Raw genomic sequence first — 18,944 nt, 5'->3', positions numbered from 1 at the left:
CACTGTCCCATAAAACACTCCCAGGGCAGGTACAGGGTTAGATACAGAGTAAAGCTCCCTCTACACTGTCCCCATCAAACACTCCCAGGACAGGTACAGCATGGGTTAGATACAGAGTAAAGCTCCCTCTACACTGTCCCATCAAACACTCCCAGGCCAGGTACAGGGTTAGATACAGAGTAAAACTCCCTTTACACTGTCCCATCAAACACTCCTAGGGCAGGTACAGCACGGGTTAGTTGTTGGGTGCCTGGAGACTGAATATTCTAATGTTGGAGCCTCTGGGGCTGAATCTCTTTCTTCTCTTTTCCTTTCCCCCCTCCCCAAGGACTTGATGTTGGGTCAGAATTCCCTCCAATCTCACATAGGCCTGGTGTTGGGTGTGAATCCCTTCCCCATAGGCCTGGGGTTGGGTTTGAATCTCCTTCTCTCCGGTGAGGTGCAGTAGGGTTAACCCAGCTCCCATTAGCAACATTGTCAATCCCTTGCAATATTCGTACCTGCCCCATAACAATCAGCCCAAACTTCAAATTGCTTTTTTTTCTTGAATTTCTCTCAATGTTGCAGGTACAACTGCTGTGAACCTTGTCACTAATCTGCAGCTTGCTGCCTCTCTGCCCCTGCGTAGTCCTTCCCTGAAGGACGTGTCTGTAATAAGTGCGTGTCTCTGTTCTTTGCTTCCTCTGATAACACTGCTCCTCTCTCTTGTGTTGAATGATTGACCTTGCTTCCCTTTTCTCCATGTGAAGTAACTGTCTGTTATCTATAATTAAACTGGCAAACTCTGATGGCACAATTAGGTTTATCAGATTCACACAGCAGCCTCTTTCTGTCTTTTTCCCATTGCCTTTCTGTTATTGCCTGCTTAGTGCTGAAAGTATCAGCTGCATTGAACTGTGCGTAATGGAGTGAATATGTCTACGTCCCCATCACCTCCCCCGCCTTACCTGTGGAAAGAGGAGCTCTGTACAGTGAGAAGTATCAACTCGTATCTGAGACAGATAATTTCTCCACCTTGTCAACTACAAGCACAGCGTCCGGGACTATCCCAGGAGGTGGGGGGGGGGGGGGGCGGGGAAACGGGGGGACGGGGATGGGTGGGTGATGGTAGGCAGTAACAGGATGCTGAAGGTATAAATAAAATAACATTTTTCTCCTCCACTCCCACCTGAAGGTGCTGATTCTTGGGTGCAGTTTCATGAGGTCGATTGCTATCTGGTGACACAGAGCTTGCATTTATATAGCGCCTTTCACGACCTCAGGATGTCCCAATGTGCTTCGCAGCCAATGAAGTGCTTTTGAAGTGTGGTCACTGTTGTAAATGTAGGGAAATGCAGCAGCAAATTGCCCACAGCAAGTTCCCAGCAATGAGATAATGACCAGGTAATCTGTTTTAGTGATGTTGATTGAGGAATAAATATTGGCCAGGTCACTGGGGAGAACTGCCCTGCACTTCTTTGAATAATGCTGAGGGATTGTTTATGTCCATCTGAGAGGGCAGACTTGGTTTAAGATGGCACCTCTGACAGTGCAGCACTCCCTCACTGGAGTGTCAGCCTAGTTTTTGTGTTCAAGCCTCGAGTGGGACTTGAACCCACAACCTTCTGACTCAGAGGCACGAGTTACCACTGAGCCCAGGCTAACATCTCACCCAAGTGGCCAATAATTGTGCGTGGACCTAGATGGTGAGTGCCGACAGGCTATGGAGGAAGTTATGGGCTTGCCCAATTCTGTCCTCACCTGCCACTCACGCACACGTCCTGTCCAGAGGTCACTGGACAGTGATCGAGGGCAGGACCGTGGTCCATTTTTATTCCCCATCCAGTGTCCTTCACTGTCTGTGCCTGGTGCTCACCCTCAACTCCCCTTGATGCTGCAGCTGAGATCAATAATTCAGCAAGCAGTGGAGAGAGGGTGCAGACCAGCGCACCATCATTCCTGAGCACTGGTGCATCAATGTACTGCATCAATTATCCACTTTGGTAGGAAGAATAGCAAAGCAGAATATTTTTTAAAAGGTGAGAGACTAAGAAATGTTCGTAGTCAGAGAGATTTGGGTATCCTTGCACATGAATCACAGAAAGTTAACATATAGGTATTGCAAGCAATTAGGAAGGCAAATGGTATATTGGCCTTTATTGCAAGGAGGTTGGAGTACAAGAGTAAGGAGGTCATGGTGAACATTTAGAGAAATATTTCATAATTCTCAATGAATATACATTCCATTGAGGAATGAAAACTCCACGGGAAAAGTGATCCATCCGTGGCTAACTAAGGAAGATACGGATAGAATTAGATTAAAAGAAGAGGCCTACAATGTTGCCAAGAAGACTTGTAAGCCTGAGGATTGGGAGAGTTTTAGAAACCTGCAAAGGATGACCAAAAAATTGATAAAGGGGGAGAAAATAGAATATGAGAGTAAACTAGCAAGAAATATAAAAACAGATTGTAAGAGCTTCTACAAGTATGTAAAAAGGAAGAGAGCAGCAAAAGTAAACGTTGGTCCCTTAGAGGCTAAGACAGGAGAAATTATAATGGGGAAAAAGGAAATGACAGAGACATTAAAAAAATCTTTTATATCTGTCTTCACAGTAGAAGACACAAAAAGCAAACCAGAAATAGTGGGGAACCAAGGGTCTAATGAGAGTGAGGAACTTAAAGTAATTAATATTAATAAAGAAAAAGTACTGGAGAAATTAATGGGACTAAAAGCCGACAAATCCTCTGGACCTGATGGCCTACATCCTAGGGTTCTAAAAGAGGTGGCTGCAGAGATAGTGGATGCATTGGCTGTGATCTTCCAAAATCCTCTAGATTCTAGAACGGTTCCAGTGGATTGGAAGGTCGCAAATGTAATTCAAGAAAGAAGGGAGAGAGATAACTGGAATCTACAGGTCAGTTAGCCTGACATCAGTAGTCGGGAAAATGCTGGAATCCATTATTAAGGACGTGGTAACGTGGTTCTTAGAAAATCATAATATGATTAGGCAGCGTCAACATGGTTTTATAAAAGGGAAATCATGTTTGACAAATTTATTAGAGTTTTTTGAGGATGTAACCAGCAGGGTAGATAAAGGGGAACCAGTGGATGTTGTATATTTGGATTTTCAAAAGGCGTTTGATAAGGTGCCACATAAAAGGTTGTTACACAAGATAAGGGCTCATGGGGTTGGGGGTAATATATTAGCATGGATAGAGGATTGGTTAAAGGACAGAAAACAGGGAGTAGGAATAAACGGGTCATTTTCAGGTTGGCAGGCTGTAACTAGTGGGGTGCCGCAGGGATCGGTGCTTGGGCTTCAGCTATTTACAATCTATATTAATGACTTAGATGAAGGGACCGAGTGTAATGTATCCAAGTTTGCTGACAATACAAAGCTAGATGGGAAAGTAAGCTGTGAGGAGGACACAGAGTCTGTAAACGAATATAGACATCTTAAGTGAGTGGGCTAAGAAGGTGGCAGATGGAGTGTAATGTGGGCAAATGTGAGGTTATTCACTTTGGTGGGAAGAATAGAAAAACAGAATATTTTATAAATGGTGAGAAACTATTAAATGTTGGTGTTCAGAGAGATTTGGGTGTCCTTGTACCTGAAACACACAGTTAACATGCAGGTACAGCAAGAAATTAGGAAGGCTAATGATATGTTGGCCTTTATTGCAAGGGGGTTGGAGTAAGGAAGTCTTGCTGCAATTGTACAGGGCTTTGGTGAGACCTCATCTGGAGTACTGTGTACAGTTTTGGTCTCCTTATCTAAGGAAGGATATACTTGCCTTAGAGGCGGTGCAACAAAGGTTCATTAGATTGATTCCTGGAATGAGAGGGTTGTCCCACGAGGAGAGATTAAGTAGAATGGGTTTATACTCTCTGGAGTTTAGAAGAATGAGAGGTGATCTCATTGAAACATATAAGATTCTGAGGGGGCTTGACAGGGTAGATGCTGAGAGGTTGCCTCCCCTGGCTGGAGAGTCTAGAACTAGGATCATAGTCTCAAAATAAGGGGTTGGTCATTTGGGACTGAGAGGAGGAAAACTTCCTTCACTCATCGGGTTGTGAATCTTTGCAATTCTCTACGCCAGAGGGCTGTGGATACTCAGTCATTGAGTATATTCAAGACTGAGATCGATAGATTTTTGGGCTCTAGGGGAATCAAGGGATATGGGGATCGGGCAGGAAAGTGGAGTTGAGGTTGAAGATCAGCCATGATCTGATTGAATGGCGGAGCAGGCTCAAGGGGCCGAATGGCCTACTGCTGCTCCTATTTCTTATGTTGTTATGACGCACTGTGGGAACACTATTTAAAAATGCACTTGCTCGCCTGGTTGCAGTGACCTTCGTTGCCCTCGGTTCGTTTCATGTGTGGTTTCTGCGTCTGCTCTTAATTCTCGCTCAGTAATCAGAGCCGTGCTATGACATGTTCAGCAACGTACAGTGCCAGTGCCAACTGTAACCAGATTACATCTCTCGATTAGCTCCGAGTCCGCTCTCAGGACTGTCAGTTAGGAAGTACACCCTAGTGGTTTGGGGCTAGGGTTTGATTCTGTTAGATTGAGGTGTTTGGGGGCTGTGCTTGGCTTTGGAGAAAGGTCTCAGACTTGCTGTGGCATCTGTATATCCGCACCTGCATTAGCCCAAAATCAATGGTGTATACAGTAAAGTAGGAAATAAATCGCACTTACTGTTCAAATGGTTTGTGAGTGTACAGAGGAGAGGCAGTGATGGTTTGTGGGGGTTGAACAGTGATGATGTGGGGATCGGGTGGGGTACAGAGGAGAGGCAGTGATGGTGTGGGGATCGGGTGGGGTACAGAGGAGAGGCAGTGATGGTGTGGGGATCGGGCAGGGTACAGAGGAGAGGCAGTGATGGTGTGGGGATCGGGCAGGGTACAGAGGAAAGTGATGGTGTGGGGATCGGGCAGGGTACAGAGGAAAGTGATGGTGTGGGGATCGGGCAGGGTACAGAGGAAAGTGATGGTGTGGGGATCGGGTGGGGTACAGAGGAGAGGCAGTGATGGTGTGGGGATCGGGCAGGGTACAGAGGAGAGGCAGTGATGGTGTGGGGATCGGGCAGGGTACAGAGGAGAGGCAGTGATGGTGTGGGGATCGGGCAGGGTACAGAGGAGAGGCAGTGATGGTGTGGGGATCGGGCAGGGTACAGAGGAGAGGCAGTGATGGTGTGGGGATCGGGCAGGGTACAGAGGAAAGTGATGGTGTGGGGATCGGGCAGGGTACAGAGGAAAGTGATGGTTTGTGGGGGTTGAACAGTGATGGTGTGGGGATCGGGTGGGGTACAGAGGAGAGGCAGTGATGGTGTGGGGATCGGGCAGGGTACAGAGGAGAGGCAGTGATGGTGTGGGGATCGGGCAGGGTACAGAGGAGAGGCAGTGATGGTGTGGGGATCGGGCAGGGTACAGAGGAGAGGCAGTGATGGTGTGGGGATCGGGCAGGGTACAGAGGAAAGTGATGGTGTGGGGATCGGGTTGGGTACAGAGGAAAGTGATGGTGTGTGCAACCTCCACTCTTCCAACTCTGACCTCTATCTCCTCCTCCTCCCTCTGCCCTCCATTCCACCTTTGGTCACAGAGCCTTCAGCCATCTTCTCCCTAACCCCCACCCTGCTCTCCCCCTCTTTCAAATGTAAGGAATCTTACAACACCAGGTTATAGTCCACAGTTTTATTTCAAATAAAACTGTTGGACTATAACCTGGTGGTGTAAGATTCCTTACATTTGTCCACCCCAGTCCATCACCGGCATCTCTACATCATGGCCTCTTTCAAAGGCCTTCATAAGACCTACCCCTTTGACCTGCTTTCAGTCACCTCCTGAACTCGTCTTGTTCAACTGCCCAGTTATGTTCATCTCTGTGAAGGACTTTAGGACATTTTATTACATAAAAGACATTGCTATGTTTCATTTCTCGTTGAGCCCAGGTTATGTGCTCCCACAGCTTTCCGACTCAGAGGAGTGCTACCATCTGAACCAAGCTGACATTGAGCAGCAGGGTGCAGTTTAATGGCTGCAGTTCCTTGTCCATTCAGTTTTCACTGCCTTCTGGTGAGTGAAGGGGCTGAAGTGGGGCCAGTTGCAGCACACTGATAGAAAATCTGGGAGAGAAGCTGCCCTCATCAGATCGGAGAAGCACTGCCCACTGCCAGCAGCAGAGGGCAACAGTACTCCGCATTCACTCATACTCATGGAAGCAAAATGCTGCAGATACTGGAATTCTGAAATAAAAACAGAAAATGCTGGAAACACTCAACAAGTCGGGCAGCATCTGTGGAGAGAGAAACAGAGTTAACATTTCAGGTTGATGACCTTTTGTCAAAACTGAAAGTAGAGATTGAACAATTTATAAACGTGAGCCAGAGAAAAGTGGGGGGAAGAGGAAAGAACAAAGTATTAGGGTGGAGGGCAGGAGTGATTAAATGACAAAAGGGATGACTGTGCAAAAGGGGGTGGTAATGGGACAAGTAAAGAAACAAAAGATGGGTGTAGAGGAGGTGTAAATCATGGAATCATAGAATCTTACAGCACAGAAGTAGGTCATTCGGCTCATCCTGCCTGTGCCAGCTTTTTTTTTATTCGTTCATGGGATGTGGGCGTTGCTGGGGAGGCCGGCATTTATTGCCCATCCCTAATTGCCCTTGAGAAGGTGGTGGTGAGCCGCCTTCTTGAACCGCTGCAGTTCGTGTGGTGAAGGTTCTCCCACAGTGCTGTTAGGAAGGGAGTTCCAGGATTTTGACCCAGCAACTATGAAGGAACGGCGATATATTTCCAAGTTGGGATGGTGTGTGACTTGGAGGGGAACGTGCAGGTGTTGTTCCCATGTGCCTGCTGCCTCTTTGAAAGAGCTATCCAATTAATCCCACTTCCCTGCTCTGTCCCCATAGCCCTGTAAATGGTAACAGCAGAACCATTACCAGCACCTGCTGTCCGAGAAAATGGGAGCAGTGGTTATAATCTTAAGTTGTTGAACTCGATGTTGAGGAGGTGTAAATCAATACCTGTGATTTACGGGTGTTGATTTACACCTGTAGAGAGGCTGAAGATAGAAAGGTGGGAGTGGGATGGAGAATTCTAGCGGCTTCACACCTTGCCTCTCAATAATGAAATCTTTCAGGAGTTTCTTCCAATTTACAGATCCAGAGAATCCTGTCACCCTTGGGAATTCCCCAGCCCCCTGCCGCACCTTCAATTTACAAAATGCCAACTCTGAAAATACCCCTTATCCCAAGAGTGATTGCTCCCCCTCCCGCCAACTGCCTGAAGTGGTGAGACCCTGAGTGAAACTGAGATGGGAGCCAAAAGTGGCTGCTCTCTTTGAAACCATTGCGCAGCCAATGAGGAGGAGGCAAATTTGTATTCTCTCCCACCTTTCAGGTCTGACTACATGTCACAAAGCATCCCCAGGGCGGGAGACCTGCTCCCGGCCCCTCAGTGATGCTGGCTGGAGTGAGTAGCTCCAGTTTTAGTTGCAGATGCTTCTGTGTTTTCCCCCTCGCCTCCCATCCAGCTCTCCATTCACTGTGTCGCCACCGACCAGGGTATGATTGGAAATTCCCAACATTGGGAGTTGTGAGGACAATCCCACGTGGCATCATTCGGCATATCGTTACTGTGGCACCAGCAGGCCATAGTGTGACTGGCCCACATCCCTGAAATAAAGCCCTCTGCAATACATGGAACAAATACACGGACGCCTCTGTAATAGAGAAATGTTCTCTCGTGGGGCGGTGGGAGGGGTCCCGATGGCAGTGACTGTTCAAGGCTGTACCCAGATCATAGGACAATGTCCAGGACTATGCAAGACCATGGGACAAGTTCAGAGGCACGATTCTCATTGGTGAGATTCATGGACAGCGATGGGAAATTCAATATAAACTTTATATGTGTGTATGCACGCTTATTAAAAAAGCTCAGAATTCAACTGCAGCAAAAAGCCCAACTTGTACGTTTATGCAGAGCTGTACTGAAGTATTGGGACTGCCCAGTGCCCATCGCCCTGCCCGGCCCCCTCGCGCCCTGAACTGCGCTAAACTCATCGCTTCCTCATTCCGCATCCTGACACTTATGCAATTGAACACTTCCCCTTAGGACTCTAGCAACTGAGAAAGGTCAATAGCCTCCAGCTAGCCCTTCCCTTTTTCTCAGATCGACATCACCTACCCACCTTCTCACCATTTCCCTCAGTCCCCTCTAGCCACTATTATCCTATGAACCTGCTTATAATGCACATGTTCTCCTTTCAGCCACATTGTGAATTTCCAGGGAAGTTTGTGGTGCAGGGGAAAGGTCAGAGCTTGAGAGTCAGGGGCTGAGCCAAGGCCCAGGGTCTTGGGTCTGGTTCTGTTCAGTTCTGGCGTTTCCAGTTTGGTGATTTGGAGCTTGTTCGGTATTTTGATGGACTTCAAAGGCAGTGTCTTCCTGTGAGTGCCGATAATTAACCTTTTGTCCGTAGGATCACTGTTTACTTGGATGAGTGTGTCTGTTCGGTGCTGATATCGAAATCAGACAAGTACACATTCGCTGTGCCTCACACACGATCCGCCAGTGCAGCCAGCAGTTCTTTGTGATAAGAGGTTCTCATTTGCAGGGTCAGGGCTGTGTTGAGGACTGCGAGCGATGCCAGCCTGTAATCTCAGTCATTAAGTACCAGTGCTATTCTGACATGATGGACACTCTGATAGGAGACAGGGAATGATGGGAGTCCTTCAACCTCAGGCTGTCTGGGTATCCTGCCTGTGTGTGCTGCAATTGCTCAATCTTTTTTCTCTCTTTTTCACGTTTTTGTTTTGTCTCTCGCTGTCTCCCTCACTCACACTCGGCCCCCTCTCGCACGCTCGCCCCCCCCCCCCCCCCTCCTCGGCCCCCTGCTCTTTCCTCTTTTCTTATCGTTGTAATTCTTCAAAGAATGCTTCTGCCTTAAATGGCAACCTGCACCCGCCCTTCCCACTGCTCTCCCACTCCTAGTTGTTGGGTTATCCAGCTTGATATTTGTACTATTGATGGGACCTTTTCCATTGGAGCCTCATCCCAGACACCTTCCCATTTTCTATCGGATCAGATACCCACTCGCTGTTACAGTTCTGGTATCCTTTCCTGTTGGCTGAATGGTCACAATTTCTCTTTCTGTAGGTTTATCAAGCTCTTTGGTGTATTTATTGTAGAACTGTGACTGTGGGTTTTCTAAGGTATAACTTCTCTTTTACATCAATGACTGGACACAGGTTCAGAAGTTGTCTTGATGTAGGGATGAGCATCTTGGTTCATCTGCAAAAAGTCCTTATGCTGATGATCTGTCCAATATCTCACTTGGTGTATTGTATCAGTCAGAAAGAGCGAGGTAAGGGTCTTTGTTGGACTCCTGTGCATTTTCTAAGAGTGCCTTTGCAATTTTCACAAGTATTTTCTGCATTGCCATCTCACTGGATGCTTCAGGGAACTGGTGATGTGACTGAGTTTATATTGTGCAAACTATTGGAATTCCATTGAGTTAAATGGTGCTCCATTGTCTTATTTACTGGACTAGTAATCCGGAGACCAAGAGTTCAAATCCCACCATGGCAGTTTGAGAATTTGAATTCAGTTTAAAAATAAAATCTGGAAATAAAAAGCTGGTGTCAGTAAAAGTGTCCATGAAGCTGTCGGATTGTCGTAAAAACCCAAATGGTTCACTAATGTCCTTTAGGGAAGGAAACCTGCCGTCCTTAACCGGTCTGGCCTATATGTGACTCCAGTCCCAGACCGATGCAGTTGACTCTTAACTGCCCTCTGAAGTGGCCTAGTGAGACGCTCAGTTGTATCAAAGCAGCGTCAAGAAGATGGCCCACCACCGCCTTCTCAGGGCAACATGGGATGGGCACTATGCCACATCCTGAGAATGAATAAAGGAAAAAAAAATTGGAATACCATGTTGTATGAAACGAGCTTTCATCTCAGCTCGGACTGAGATGAATAAAGTAATGGCCAGAACAAATGCGATAGTTTCTTCCATCCATTTCAAATGGGTCACACCCTATTTTTTTCCAGGACTTTCTGATATTTGGTGGCAAATTAGTGGTTCCTTTTGCTGTTTGGCTTGAAATTGCTGGAGTACATCACATATTTTACAACATAAGAACATAAGTAATAGGAGCAGGAGCAGGCTATACGGCCCCTCGAGACTGCTCCGCCATTCAATAAGATCATGGCTGATCTTCAACCTCAACTACATTTTCCCGCCCTATCCCCATATCCCTTGATTCCCCCGGAGTCCAAAAATCTATCGATCTCAGCCTTGAATATACTCAATGATCAGCATCCACAGCCCTCTGTGGTAGAGAATTCCAAAGAATCACAACCCTCTGAGTGAAGAAATTTCTCCTCATCTCAGTCCTAAATGGCCGACCCCTTATCCTGAGACTATAACCCCTAGTTCTAGTCTCGCCAGCCAGGGGAAACAGCCTCACAGCATCTACCCTGTCAAGCCCCCTCAATCTTATATGTTTCAATGAAATCACATTTCATTCTTCTAAACTCCAGAGAGTATAGGCCCATTCTACTCAATCTCCCCTCATAGGACAACCCTCTCATCCCAGGAATTAATCTAGTGAACCTTCATTGCACCGCCTCCAAGGAAAGTATATCCTTCCTTGGCTAAGGAGACCAAAACTGTACACAGTACTCCAGGTGTAGTCTCACCAAAGCCCTGTACAATTGCAGCAAGACTTCCTTATTCTTGTACTCCAAACCCCTTGCAATAAAGGCCAAGATACCATTTGCCTTCCTAATTTCTTGCTGTACCAGCATGTTAACTTTGTGTTTCATGTACAAGGACACCTAAATCTCTCTGAACACCAACATTTAATAGTTTCTCACCGTTTTAAAAAAATATTTTGTTCTTTGTTCTTCCTAACAAAGTGAATAACCTCACATTTCCCCATTTCTATCTGTCCTTATTCATCAGAGGCCAGTAAATCATTTGCCTAGCTCTCCTTAGACAATCTTGGATTTCAATGTGGCTTGACAGATTTTTTAAAAATTAATTCTCGGGATTCACTAGCAAGATCGGCATTAATTGTCCATCCCTAGTACCCCTAGCAGTTTGATACACCTGTGTGGCTTTATGAAGAAAAACCCTGTGTAGCCACTTCAGAGAGCAGTTATGAGTCAATCATTGTCAGATTGGTGTTGCATATAGGCCAGGCCAGGTAAAGCCAATAGTGAACCAGTTGGGCCTTTGCAACAATCCGATAGCTCCATGGTCACTTTTTTTATTGGTAGCACCTTTTTATTTCCAGATTTGTTTTTAACTGAATTCAAATTCTCAAACTGCCATGGTGAGATTTTGACTCAGCTTCTCTGGATTAGTAGTCCAGGCCTCTGTATTACTAGTCCAGCAACATAACCACTATGCCACCATACCCCTATCTCTGCACTTTATCTTTTCTTTAATCCAGAATGATAGAACTACCTGATCTCTCTTGAATATCAGTCCAACCCAAATGCTGGGTTCTTCTCATGTTGAAATACACTGCAGTCTGTGGTGGCACTTCTCTTGTCGTTCTTTGCTAATTGTTAATCTCAACAGCCTCAGACCATCATCTACTCCAGTAGCTTGCTTAATCGCGGTCATTCCATCCCAAAATACAGGTAAATATTGCAGCTTATTAGTTTGATCTCTCTTTTCTGCATCCAAATGTGAGTCAATTGACATGACTGTCTCATTGTCAACCTTTCTTATCATATAAAGTGAAATATGCTCTGCTCAGCATATCAGCAAGAAACATCTCCTCACCTCTTTGTAGACACCTTTTAAATTAGTATTTTTGAAGACGTGGCCTCCTTCTCTGCAGCCTTTTGGGTGCACTGGTTGGACTCTTCTTCATAAAGGTTTCAGGGAGTTTGTGATCACTTTCCACAGTGATTTTCTTTACTTAGATGTATTGTTCAGAGCATAATTGATCTCCATTTCAGTTTGAGATCTTGAGGCGTGAGCTACAGTTGCACCTTCTTACATGAGACAAGTTCCCAGTCCTCTCGCAGGTACATCCTTATTTACATCCAAGTATTTTAGTACTGGTGCTTGAGATTTTTTTTGCCTCATTGAGACACGTCTGTTGCTGATAGTCCCATGTAAAGTCAGTGGAGTAGATTTCCTTCATTACTGCTTGGGTGTTGAGGCTTGTCTCGAGTGCAGAGACTCGGGCGGGGGGGTGAGTCACCTAACTCTTAGAGAACACAATGGATTTTCCTTACATTAATTTCAATGGATGAAAAATCAGGTGGGTTCAATCCTCCCCGCCAGATTTCCCTTTCCTTGCTCCGTCCAGGCGATGCCTTTCTTCAGTAGGTCATGGGGAAGACCGGTTACCTCTGATAATTTTGGAGCAAATTGATGCAGCTAGTTAGTCATTTCAAGAATTCCTTGGATACCTTGTTTACTGGTGGGAGAAAGTATTGTAAGTACTGCTTCAACTTTAGCAGGACCTGGTTGTGGTCCATTTGCAAACTTTGTGGCTTAAATAGTTTGCTTCTTGTTCTTTGAACCATATTTTATCCTTGTTCATTTGATACTTTTTTGTTGACATCACTTCTACTGGACTTCCAGTTTCTGGCCATAGTCCTGCTAATCTGTGCCATTGACTAAAATGTCATCCGCTGTGATGGCAACTAGTTCCAAACTTTCAACTGTCTCCTCAGGTCTTCTCTGTAATTACTCAGGAGCTAGAGAGATTCCAAAAGGTGTGTGCAACCATCTACGTCTTCAAATGGTGTTGAAAAAAAGCAATAAGCAGAGTCAATCCTTCCGTCATTCTTTACACCACAACAGCAAATGGCTTTGCTGTCTCTAGTTCGGGCACAACAACATTTGTGATTTGAAGTGGGTAGTGGTTCTGTTTGAGGGCTTTAAGTAGCTTTGGATTGATGCACAGACGCACTTTATCATTTCCTTTCATCACCACCGTTATTGAGGAGACCCAGTTGGTTAGGACACTGATTCCTTCTGGCGGGGGTCAAGTGAAATTTTCAAGACTGAGATCGATATATTTTTGTTGGATAAGGGTATCAAGGGATATGGAGCAAAGGCGGAATTAAGATACAGATCAGCCATGATTTAATTGAATGACGGAACGGGCTTGGGGGACTGAATGACCTCCTCCTGTTTCTATCAAAAATCTCATTAACATGCTTCTTGACCAGTTCCTTTACAGCGAGAGGTAACTTTCTGGTTGGCAGCTGTAAGTAAGACCTTGGGACTAATTTGAAAGCTCCACATGTCTTTTAACTGTCTATCTCCTTGCAAGATATCCTGGTGCTAGGGCTCTACATCTTGTTGTGAATTTTGATGAATCCTCCATCGTAATATTCCCATAATTCACTGTCACAAGTTGCGTATGTTGAATAGCTCTAGCCCCCAGAACAGGTCTACATCCATTTGGCACTATCTGAAACTCAATGCTGGATTTGTTGTTCTTGGGGTTTCCAGCATTGACTCTGCTTTTCCCCAATGACTTCAATGCTCATTTTCAACAAAATAGAAATTAAAGAGTTAGAATCCTGAAGCTTTCTGTCACTTACATCATCAAACAGTGTCTGCTATTCATTGTCAGATACAACATTGACAGACTAACTGAAATCTAACTTCCTTTCTTCTAAGCAGGTTGACATGTCATTTATTAGCATAATTGATCATCTACAGATCCAACAACTTAAAGCAAGAGACTGCAATCTTCACCCAAATCACAATTACTTCATCTACAGTGTCGAGCTGCTGTTTGCCTTTGTTCTAATTTCTGGACTTTGGACACTTGGTTGAGAAATGCTTCCATTCTCTGCTGTATTATAGCTGGGCAGTTGTCTTTCTTTATGATGTGATGTCCATTCTATTCACCATCTGTTTCAGGAGTGTCAAAAATTCTTACAGGTTTCAAGAACAAACTCTCTCAGCTTTGTCTTCATCTATCGCAAACTGAATACTATTAAGTATTTTCAGCAACAACAATAATTTGTATTTATATAGTGTCTTTAACGTAGTAAAACGTCTCAAGGTGCTTCACACGAGCGATTATCAAACAAAATTTGACACCGAGCCACATAAGGAAATATTAGGACAGGTGACCAAAAGCTTGGTCAAAGGTATGTTTTAAGAGCGTCTTAAAGGAGGAGAGAGAGGTGGAGAGGTTTAGGGAGGGAATTCCAGAGCTTGGTGCCTAGGCAACTGAAGACACAGTCACCAATGGTGGGGGCGATAGAAATTGGGGATGCACAAGAGGCCAGAATTGGAGGAGTGCAGGGATCTCGGAGGGTTGTAGGGTTGGAGGAGGTTACAGAGACAGGGAGGGACAAGGCCATGGAGGGATTTGAACACAAGGATGAGAATTTTAAATTTGAGGTGCTTGTGGACCGGGAGCCAATGTAAGTCAGTGAGCACAGGGATGATGGGTGAACGGTACTTGGTGCGAGTTAGGATATGGGCAGTGGAGTTCCTGCCTGGCTCAGTGGGAGATCCCTGAGATTAGCACAGTAGATCACCTTGGAACCAACTTGACTTCAGAGAGACCTGACCTACTGAGAGCTTATCTTCAGTTTACTTCTCCCTTTTATATGCCCTCTCAGGGGAAGTGCTTGGCTACCGCCCTGTCTTGTTAATAGCATCTGCATCTATCTTACTACTTTCTCACCAGTGATTTGAGAGACGAAACAAACCAGCGTTTAATTGGATTCAATCTGTGCCCCCAACCCTATTCAATAATAACCTCCAAGTCTGAGAGCTTTTGTGGTAGCGGGGTGGAGGGGGGTTCTCTGACAGTTTGTACTGGACCTCCGCCTGGGATACTGGGCAGATACCCCTGCACTGACATTAGTTTCTGTCGAGGGGGAAGTTGTGGGAAGCTGGTGCCGGAATTACAGGAGGGGAAAAGATGCTGGGTTTGGTCACAGCTGGTTCCTGGCTGCTGTGTCTCGGAACTTTATCACTCAGCACAGGCCTGCCACGTTTCCCCTGTGGCAGAAAGTGCATCTCCACCCACAACACACCCGCCACCTTCCTCAGCAAAAGACTTGGCCAGAAACTGAACCTCCTGCAGGCACAAGTTGCTCTAGGAAGCCCGTCTGAAATGAGTTAAACAGCTGGTCCACTGCAAGGAGTGGCGATTTACTCCAACTCCACAGTTGCAGTTTAATTTTATTTGCCAGCTTTTATTTAGTTTCTGTTCTAAAATTCGCCCCCCCCCCGCCCCAACCCTGTAAAGACCGATGACAGTCCTGACAGAGAAAAGGCAGGGATCGCGAATTGTATGTCATTGTACGAAGGAGCCAGGAATGATCCCACCAGAGGATGTTGCAGTAATGTTTCTGCCGGTGAGTCCTCGATGGTACGCTTGAGCGCGCAGTTAGTATATACTGAGTATACAGACTTGCCTGTTTCCTGTGAAGTTATGTCGTGATCAGGGAGGACTAGAAGCACTGGGAAGTAAGTGTCCAGATCACTCCTGACACTCAGTGGGTAAAAGTGCCATCAGAGAGGCACTGAGCCGTACAGATCAGGAGGGTCGCCAGGTCTGTGCCGAGTTAGTTGATCCCAGCCAGGACGGGGTGGGGAGGGGGTGGGATGCATTAGCGGCTATAATGGGCCTCGAAGCCTCCAGGTTAGAGTGGAGAATAATCAGTTAGGGATCTTGCTCCTGATCACTATCCAGTAATCTGTGCATGGTTGGCAGGTAAGGACATGGTCAGGTATGGCTGTAACACGCCTCACTGTATAATACCCTGCCGGCACTCACTGTCCAGATTCATACATGAAGAATAGGGACTTGGGTGAGGTACCAGAGGATGTCCAGGCCAGTTAGACTCAGCGCCTTCAGAAGGCAGTTGGGGAGTGGTCGGGTTTTATGTGTCGCAGCATCAAGCACCTTGGAACATAGGAATGGTGTGTCCTGGTCTGTGTCTTATGTAAGTGATAGGTGCTGTACTCTGGGCGGGTCAGCTTTATCATAAATAATGGTTGTGGCCTGAAGGAAAGAAATTGGCACCGGCTGTTCTGTGGCCCCCGACCCCTTGGGAATAACACACACACTTGTGCACACAGTCACGCACACTCAGGAGTTCCACAGAAACAAGAGTCAAGTGGTTCAGAGCTCGGAGAATACCCTAAACAGTAAATTTCTCAATGGAGTGGGGGAAATACAGATCAAGGGATGCAGATGCACAGATCTCACGGTGCAGTTACACGTAGGAACAGGAGGAGGCCATTCAGCCCTTCAAGTCTATTCCACCATTTCATTAGAATATGGCTGATCTGTATCTTAACTCCATTCATCCGCCTTGGTTCCGTAACCCTTAATACCCTTGTTTAACAAAAATCTATCAATCTCAGTCTTGAAATTTTCAATTGACCCCCAGCCTCAACAGCTTTTTAGGGGAGAGAGTTCCAGATTTCCACTCCCCTTTGTGTGAAGAATTGCTTTCTGACATCACCCCTGAGCAGCCCAGCTCTAATTTTAAGGTTATGTCCCCTTGTTCTGGACTCCCCCCACCAGAGGAAATAGTTTCTCTCTATCAAATCCTTCAATCATTTTAAACACCTCAATTAGATCATCCCCAATCTTCCATATTCAAGGGAATACAAGCCTAGTTCATGTAAGCTGTCCTCATAATTTAACCTTTTTAGCCCCGATATCATTCTGGTGAATCTTTGCTGCATCCCCTCCAAGGCCAATACATCCTTCCTGAGGTGCAGTGCCCAGAACTGAATGCAATACTCCAGACGGGGTCTAACCGGCGATCTCGGGGCGCTGATACACAGATCTCGGGGCGCTGGTGCACAGATCTGGGGCCGAGAAGGTGATAGTGAATCTGTACGGATACTGGTGGGGATACTGCTGGAGTACTCTGTGCAGTGGTGGGCTCCCCAATGTAGGAAGAATATTGGAGCCATGGGAAAGAGATTTACTCGGAATGGTACCAGGGATGAGAGGATAGAGCCAAGGGGGTTGGAGTAGCATAGACTCATAGAATGATTTCAGCGCGGAAGGAGGCCATTCGGCTCGTCGAGTCCGTGCCGGCTTTGCAAGAGCAATCCAGCGAGTCACACTCCTCCGTCCTTTCCTTGTGGCCCTGCAAATTTTTTCCCTTCAAGTACTTAACCAATTCCCTTTTGAAGGCCACGATTGAATCTGCCTCCACCACTCCCTCGGGCAGTGCATTCCAGATCCTAACCACTCGCTGTGTAAAAAAGTTTTTCCTCATGCCGCCTTTGGTTCTTTTGCCAATCACCTTAAATCTGTGTCCCCTGGTTCTTGACCCTTCCGCCAATGGGGAACAGTTTCTCTCTATCTACTCTGTCTAGACCCTTCATTATTTTGGTTACCTCTATCAAATCTCCTCTCAACCTTCTTTGTTCCAAGGAGAACAACCCCAGCTTCTCCAGTCTGTCCACTTAACTAAAGCCCCTCATCCCTGGAACCATTCTGGAAATTTTTTCTGCACCCTCTCTAAGGCCTTCACATCCTTCCAAAAGTGTGGTGCCCAGAGCTGGACACAATACTCCAGTTATGGCCGAACCAGTATTGTATAAAGGTTCATCATAACCTCCTTGCTTTTGTACTCTATGCCTCTATTTATAAAGCCCAGGATCCCATATGCTTTTTTAAGCGCTTTCTCAAACTGCCTTACCATCTTCAATGATTTGTGCACATATAACCCCAGATCTCTCTGTTCCTGTACTCCTTTTAGAATTGTACCTTTCAGTTTATATTGTCTCTCCTCGTTCCTACCAAAATGTATCACTTTGCACTTTTCTGCGTTAAATTTCATCTGCCATGTGTCCGCCCATTCCACCAGCTTGTCTATGTCCTCTTGAAGTCTATCACTATCCTCCTCACTGTTCACTACACTTCCAAGTTTTGTGTCATCTGCAAATTTTGAAATTGTGCCCTGTATACCCAAGTCCAAGTCATTAATGTATATCAAGAAAATCAGCGGTCCCAGCACTGACCCCTGGGGAACACCACTGTACACCTTCCTCCAGTCCGAAAAACAACCATTCACCACTACTCTGTTTCCTGTCACTTAGCCAATTTCTTATCCATGTTGCTCTAAGAACATAAGAAATAAGAGCAGGAGTAGGCCAATCGGCCCCTCGAGCCTGCTCCGCCATTCAATAAGATCATGGCTGATCTGATCCTAACCTCAAATCTAAATTCATGTCCAATTTCCTGCCCGCTCCCCCTAACCCCTAATTCCCTTTACTTCTAGGAAACTGTCTATTTCTGTTTTAAATTTATTTAATGATGTAGCTTCCACAGCTTCCTGGGTCAGCAAATTCCACAGACCGACTACCCTCTGAGTGAAGAAGTTTCTCCTCATCTCAGTTTTGAAAGAGCAGCCCCTTATTCTAAGATTATGCCCCCTAGCTCTAGTTTCACCCATCCTTGGGAACATCCTTACCGCATCCACCCGATCAAGCCCCCTCACAATCTTATATGTTTCAATAAGATCGCCTCTCATTCTTCTGAACTCCAATGAGTAGAGTCCCAATCTACTCAACCTCTCCTTATATGTCCGCCCCCTCATCCCCGGGATTAACCGAGTGAACCGAGTGCTACTGCCCCTTTTATTCCACGGGCTTCAACTTTGATGACAAGCCTATTATGCGGCACTTTATCAAACACCTTTTGGAAGTCCAAATACACAACATCATCTGCATTACCCTCATCAACTCTTTCTGTGACCTCATCAAAAAGCTCAATCAAGTTAGTTAAACATGATTTTCCTTAAACAAAACCGTGCTGGCTTTCCCTAATTAATCCACACTTGTCGAAGTGACCATTAATTTTGTCCCGGATTATCGTTTCTAAAAATTTCCCCACCAGCGAGGTTAAACTGTAGTTGCTGGGTTTATCCTTACGCCCTTTTTTGAACAATGGTGTAACATTTGTAATTCCTCAGTCCTCTGGCACC

General features: G+C 45.9%; 1 protein-coding gene across 6 annotated transcripts in view; it reads left to right on the top strand.

The window, feature by feature from the left end:
• Positions 1–18,944, top strand: part of cbfa2t3 (CBFA2/RUNX1 partner transcriptional co-repressor 3) — a 164,259-nt gene that overhangs the window by 46,548 nt on the left and 98,767 nt on the right. Inside the window, exon 1 of one of the 6 annotated variants that reach the window (XM_067998228.1) lies at positions 15,237–15,344. The exons of 4 other annotated variants lie outside the window; for them this stretch is intronic. In XM_067998228.1, the coding sequence (XP_067854329.1) occupies positions 15,240–15,344 (105 nt within the window). In that variant the 5' untranslated portion in view covers positions 15,237–15,239. Of the gene's footprint in view, positions 1–15,236; positions 15,345–18,944 lie in introns of those variants that run through there. One more of the 6 variants, XM_067998220.1, reaches the window with a different exon arrangement.

The sequence above is a fragment of the Heptranchias perlo genome, chromosome 16, assembly GCF_035084215.1.
Source record: "Heptranchias perlo isolate sHepPer1 chromosome 16, sHepPer1.hap1, whole genome shotgun sequence".
NCBI lineage: Eukaryota > Metazoa > Chordata > Chondrichthyes > Hexanchiformes > Hexanchidae > Heptranchias > Heptranchias perlo.
This window is presented reverse-complemented; position numbering and strand designations above follow the sequence as displayed.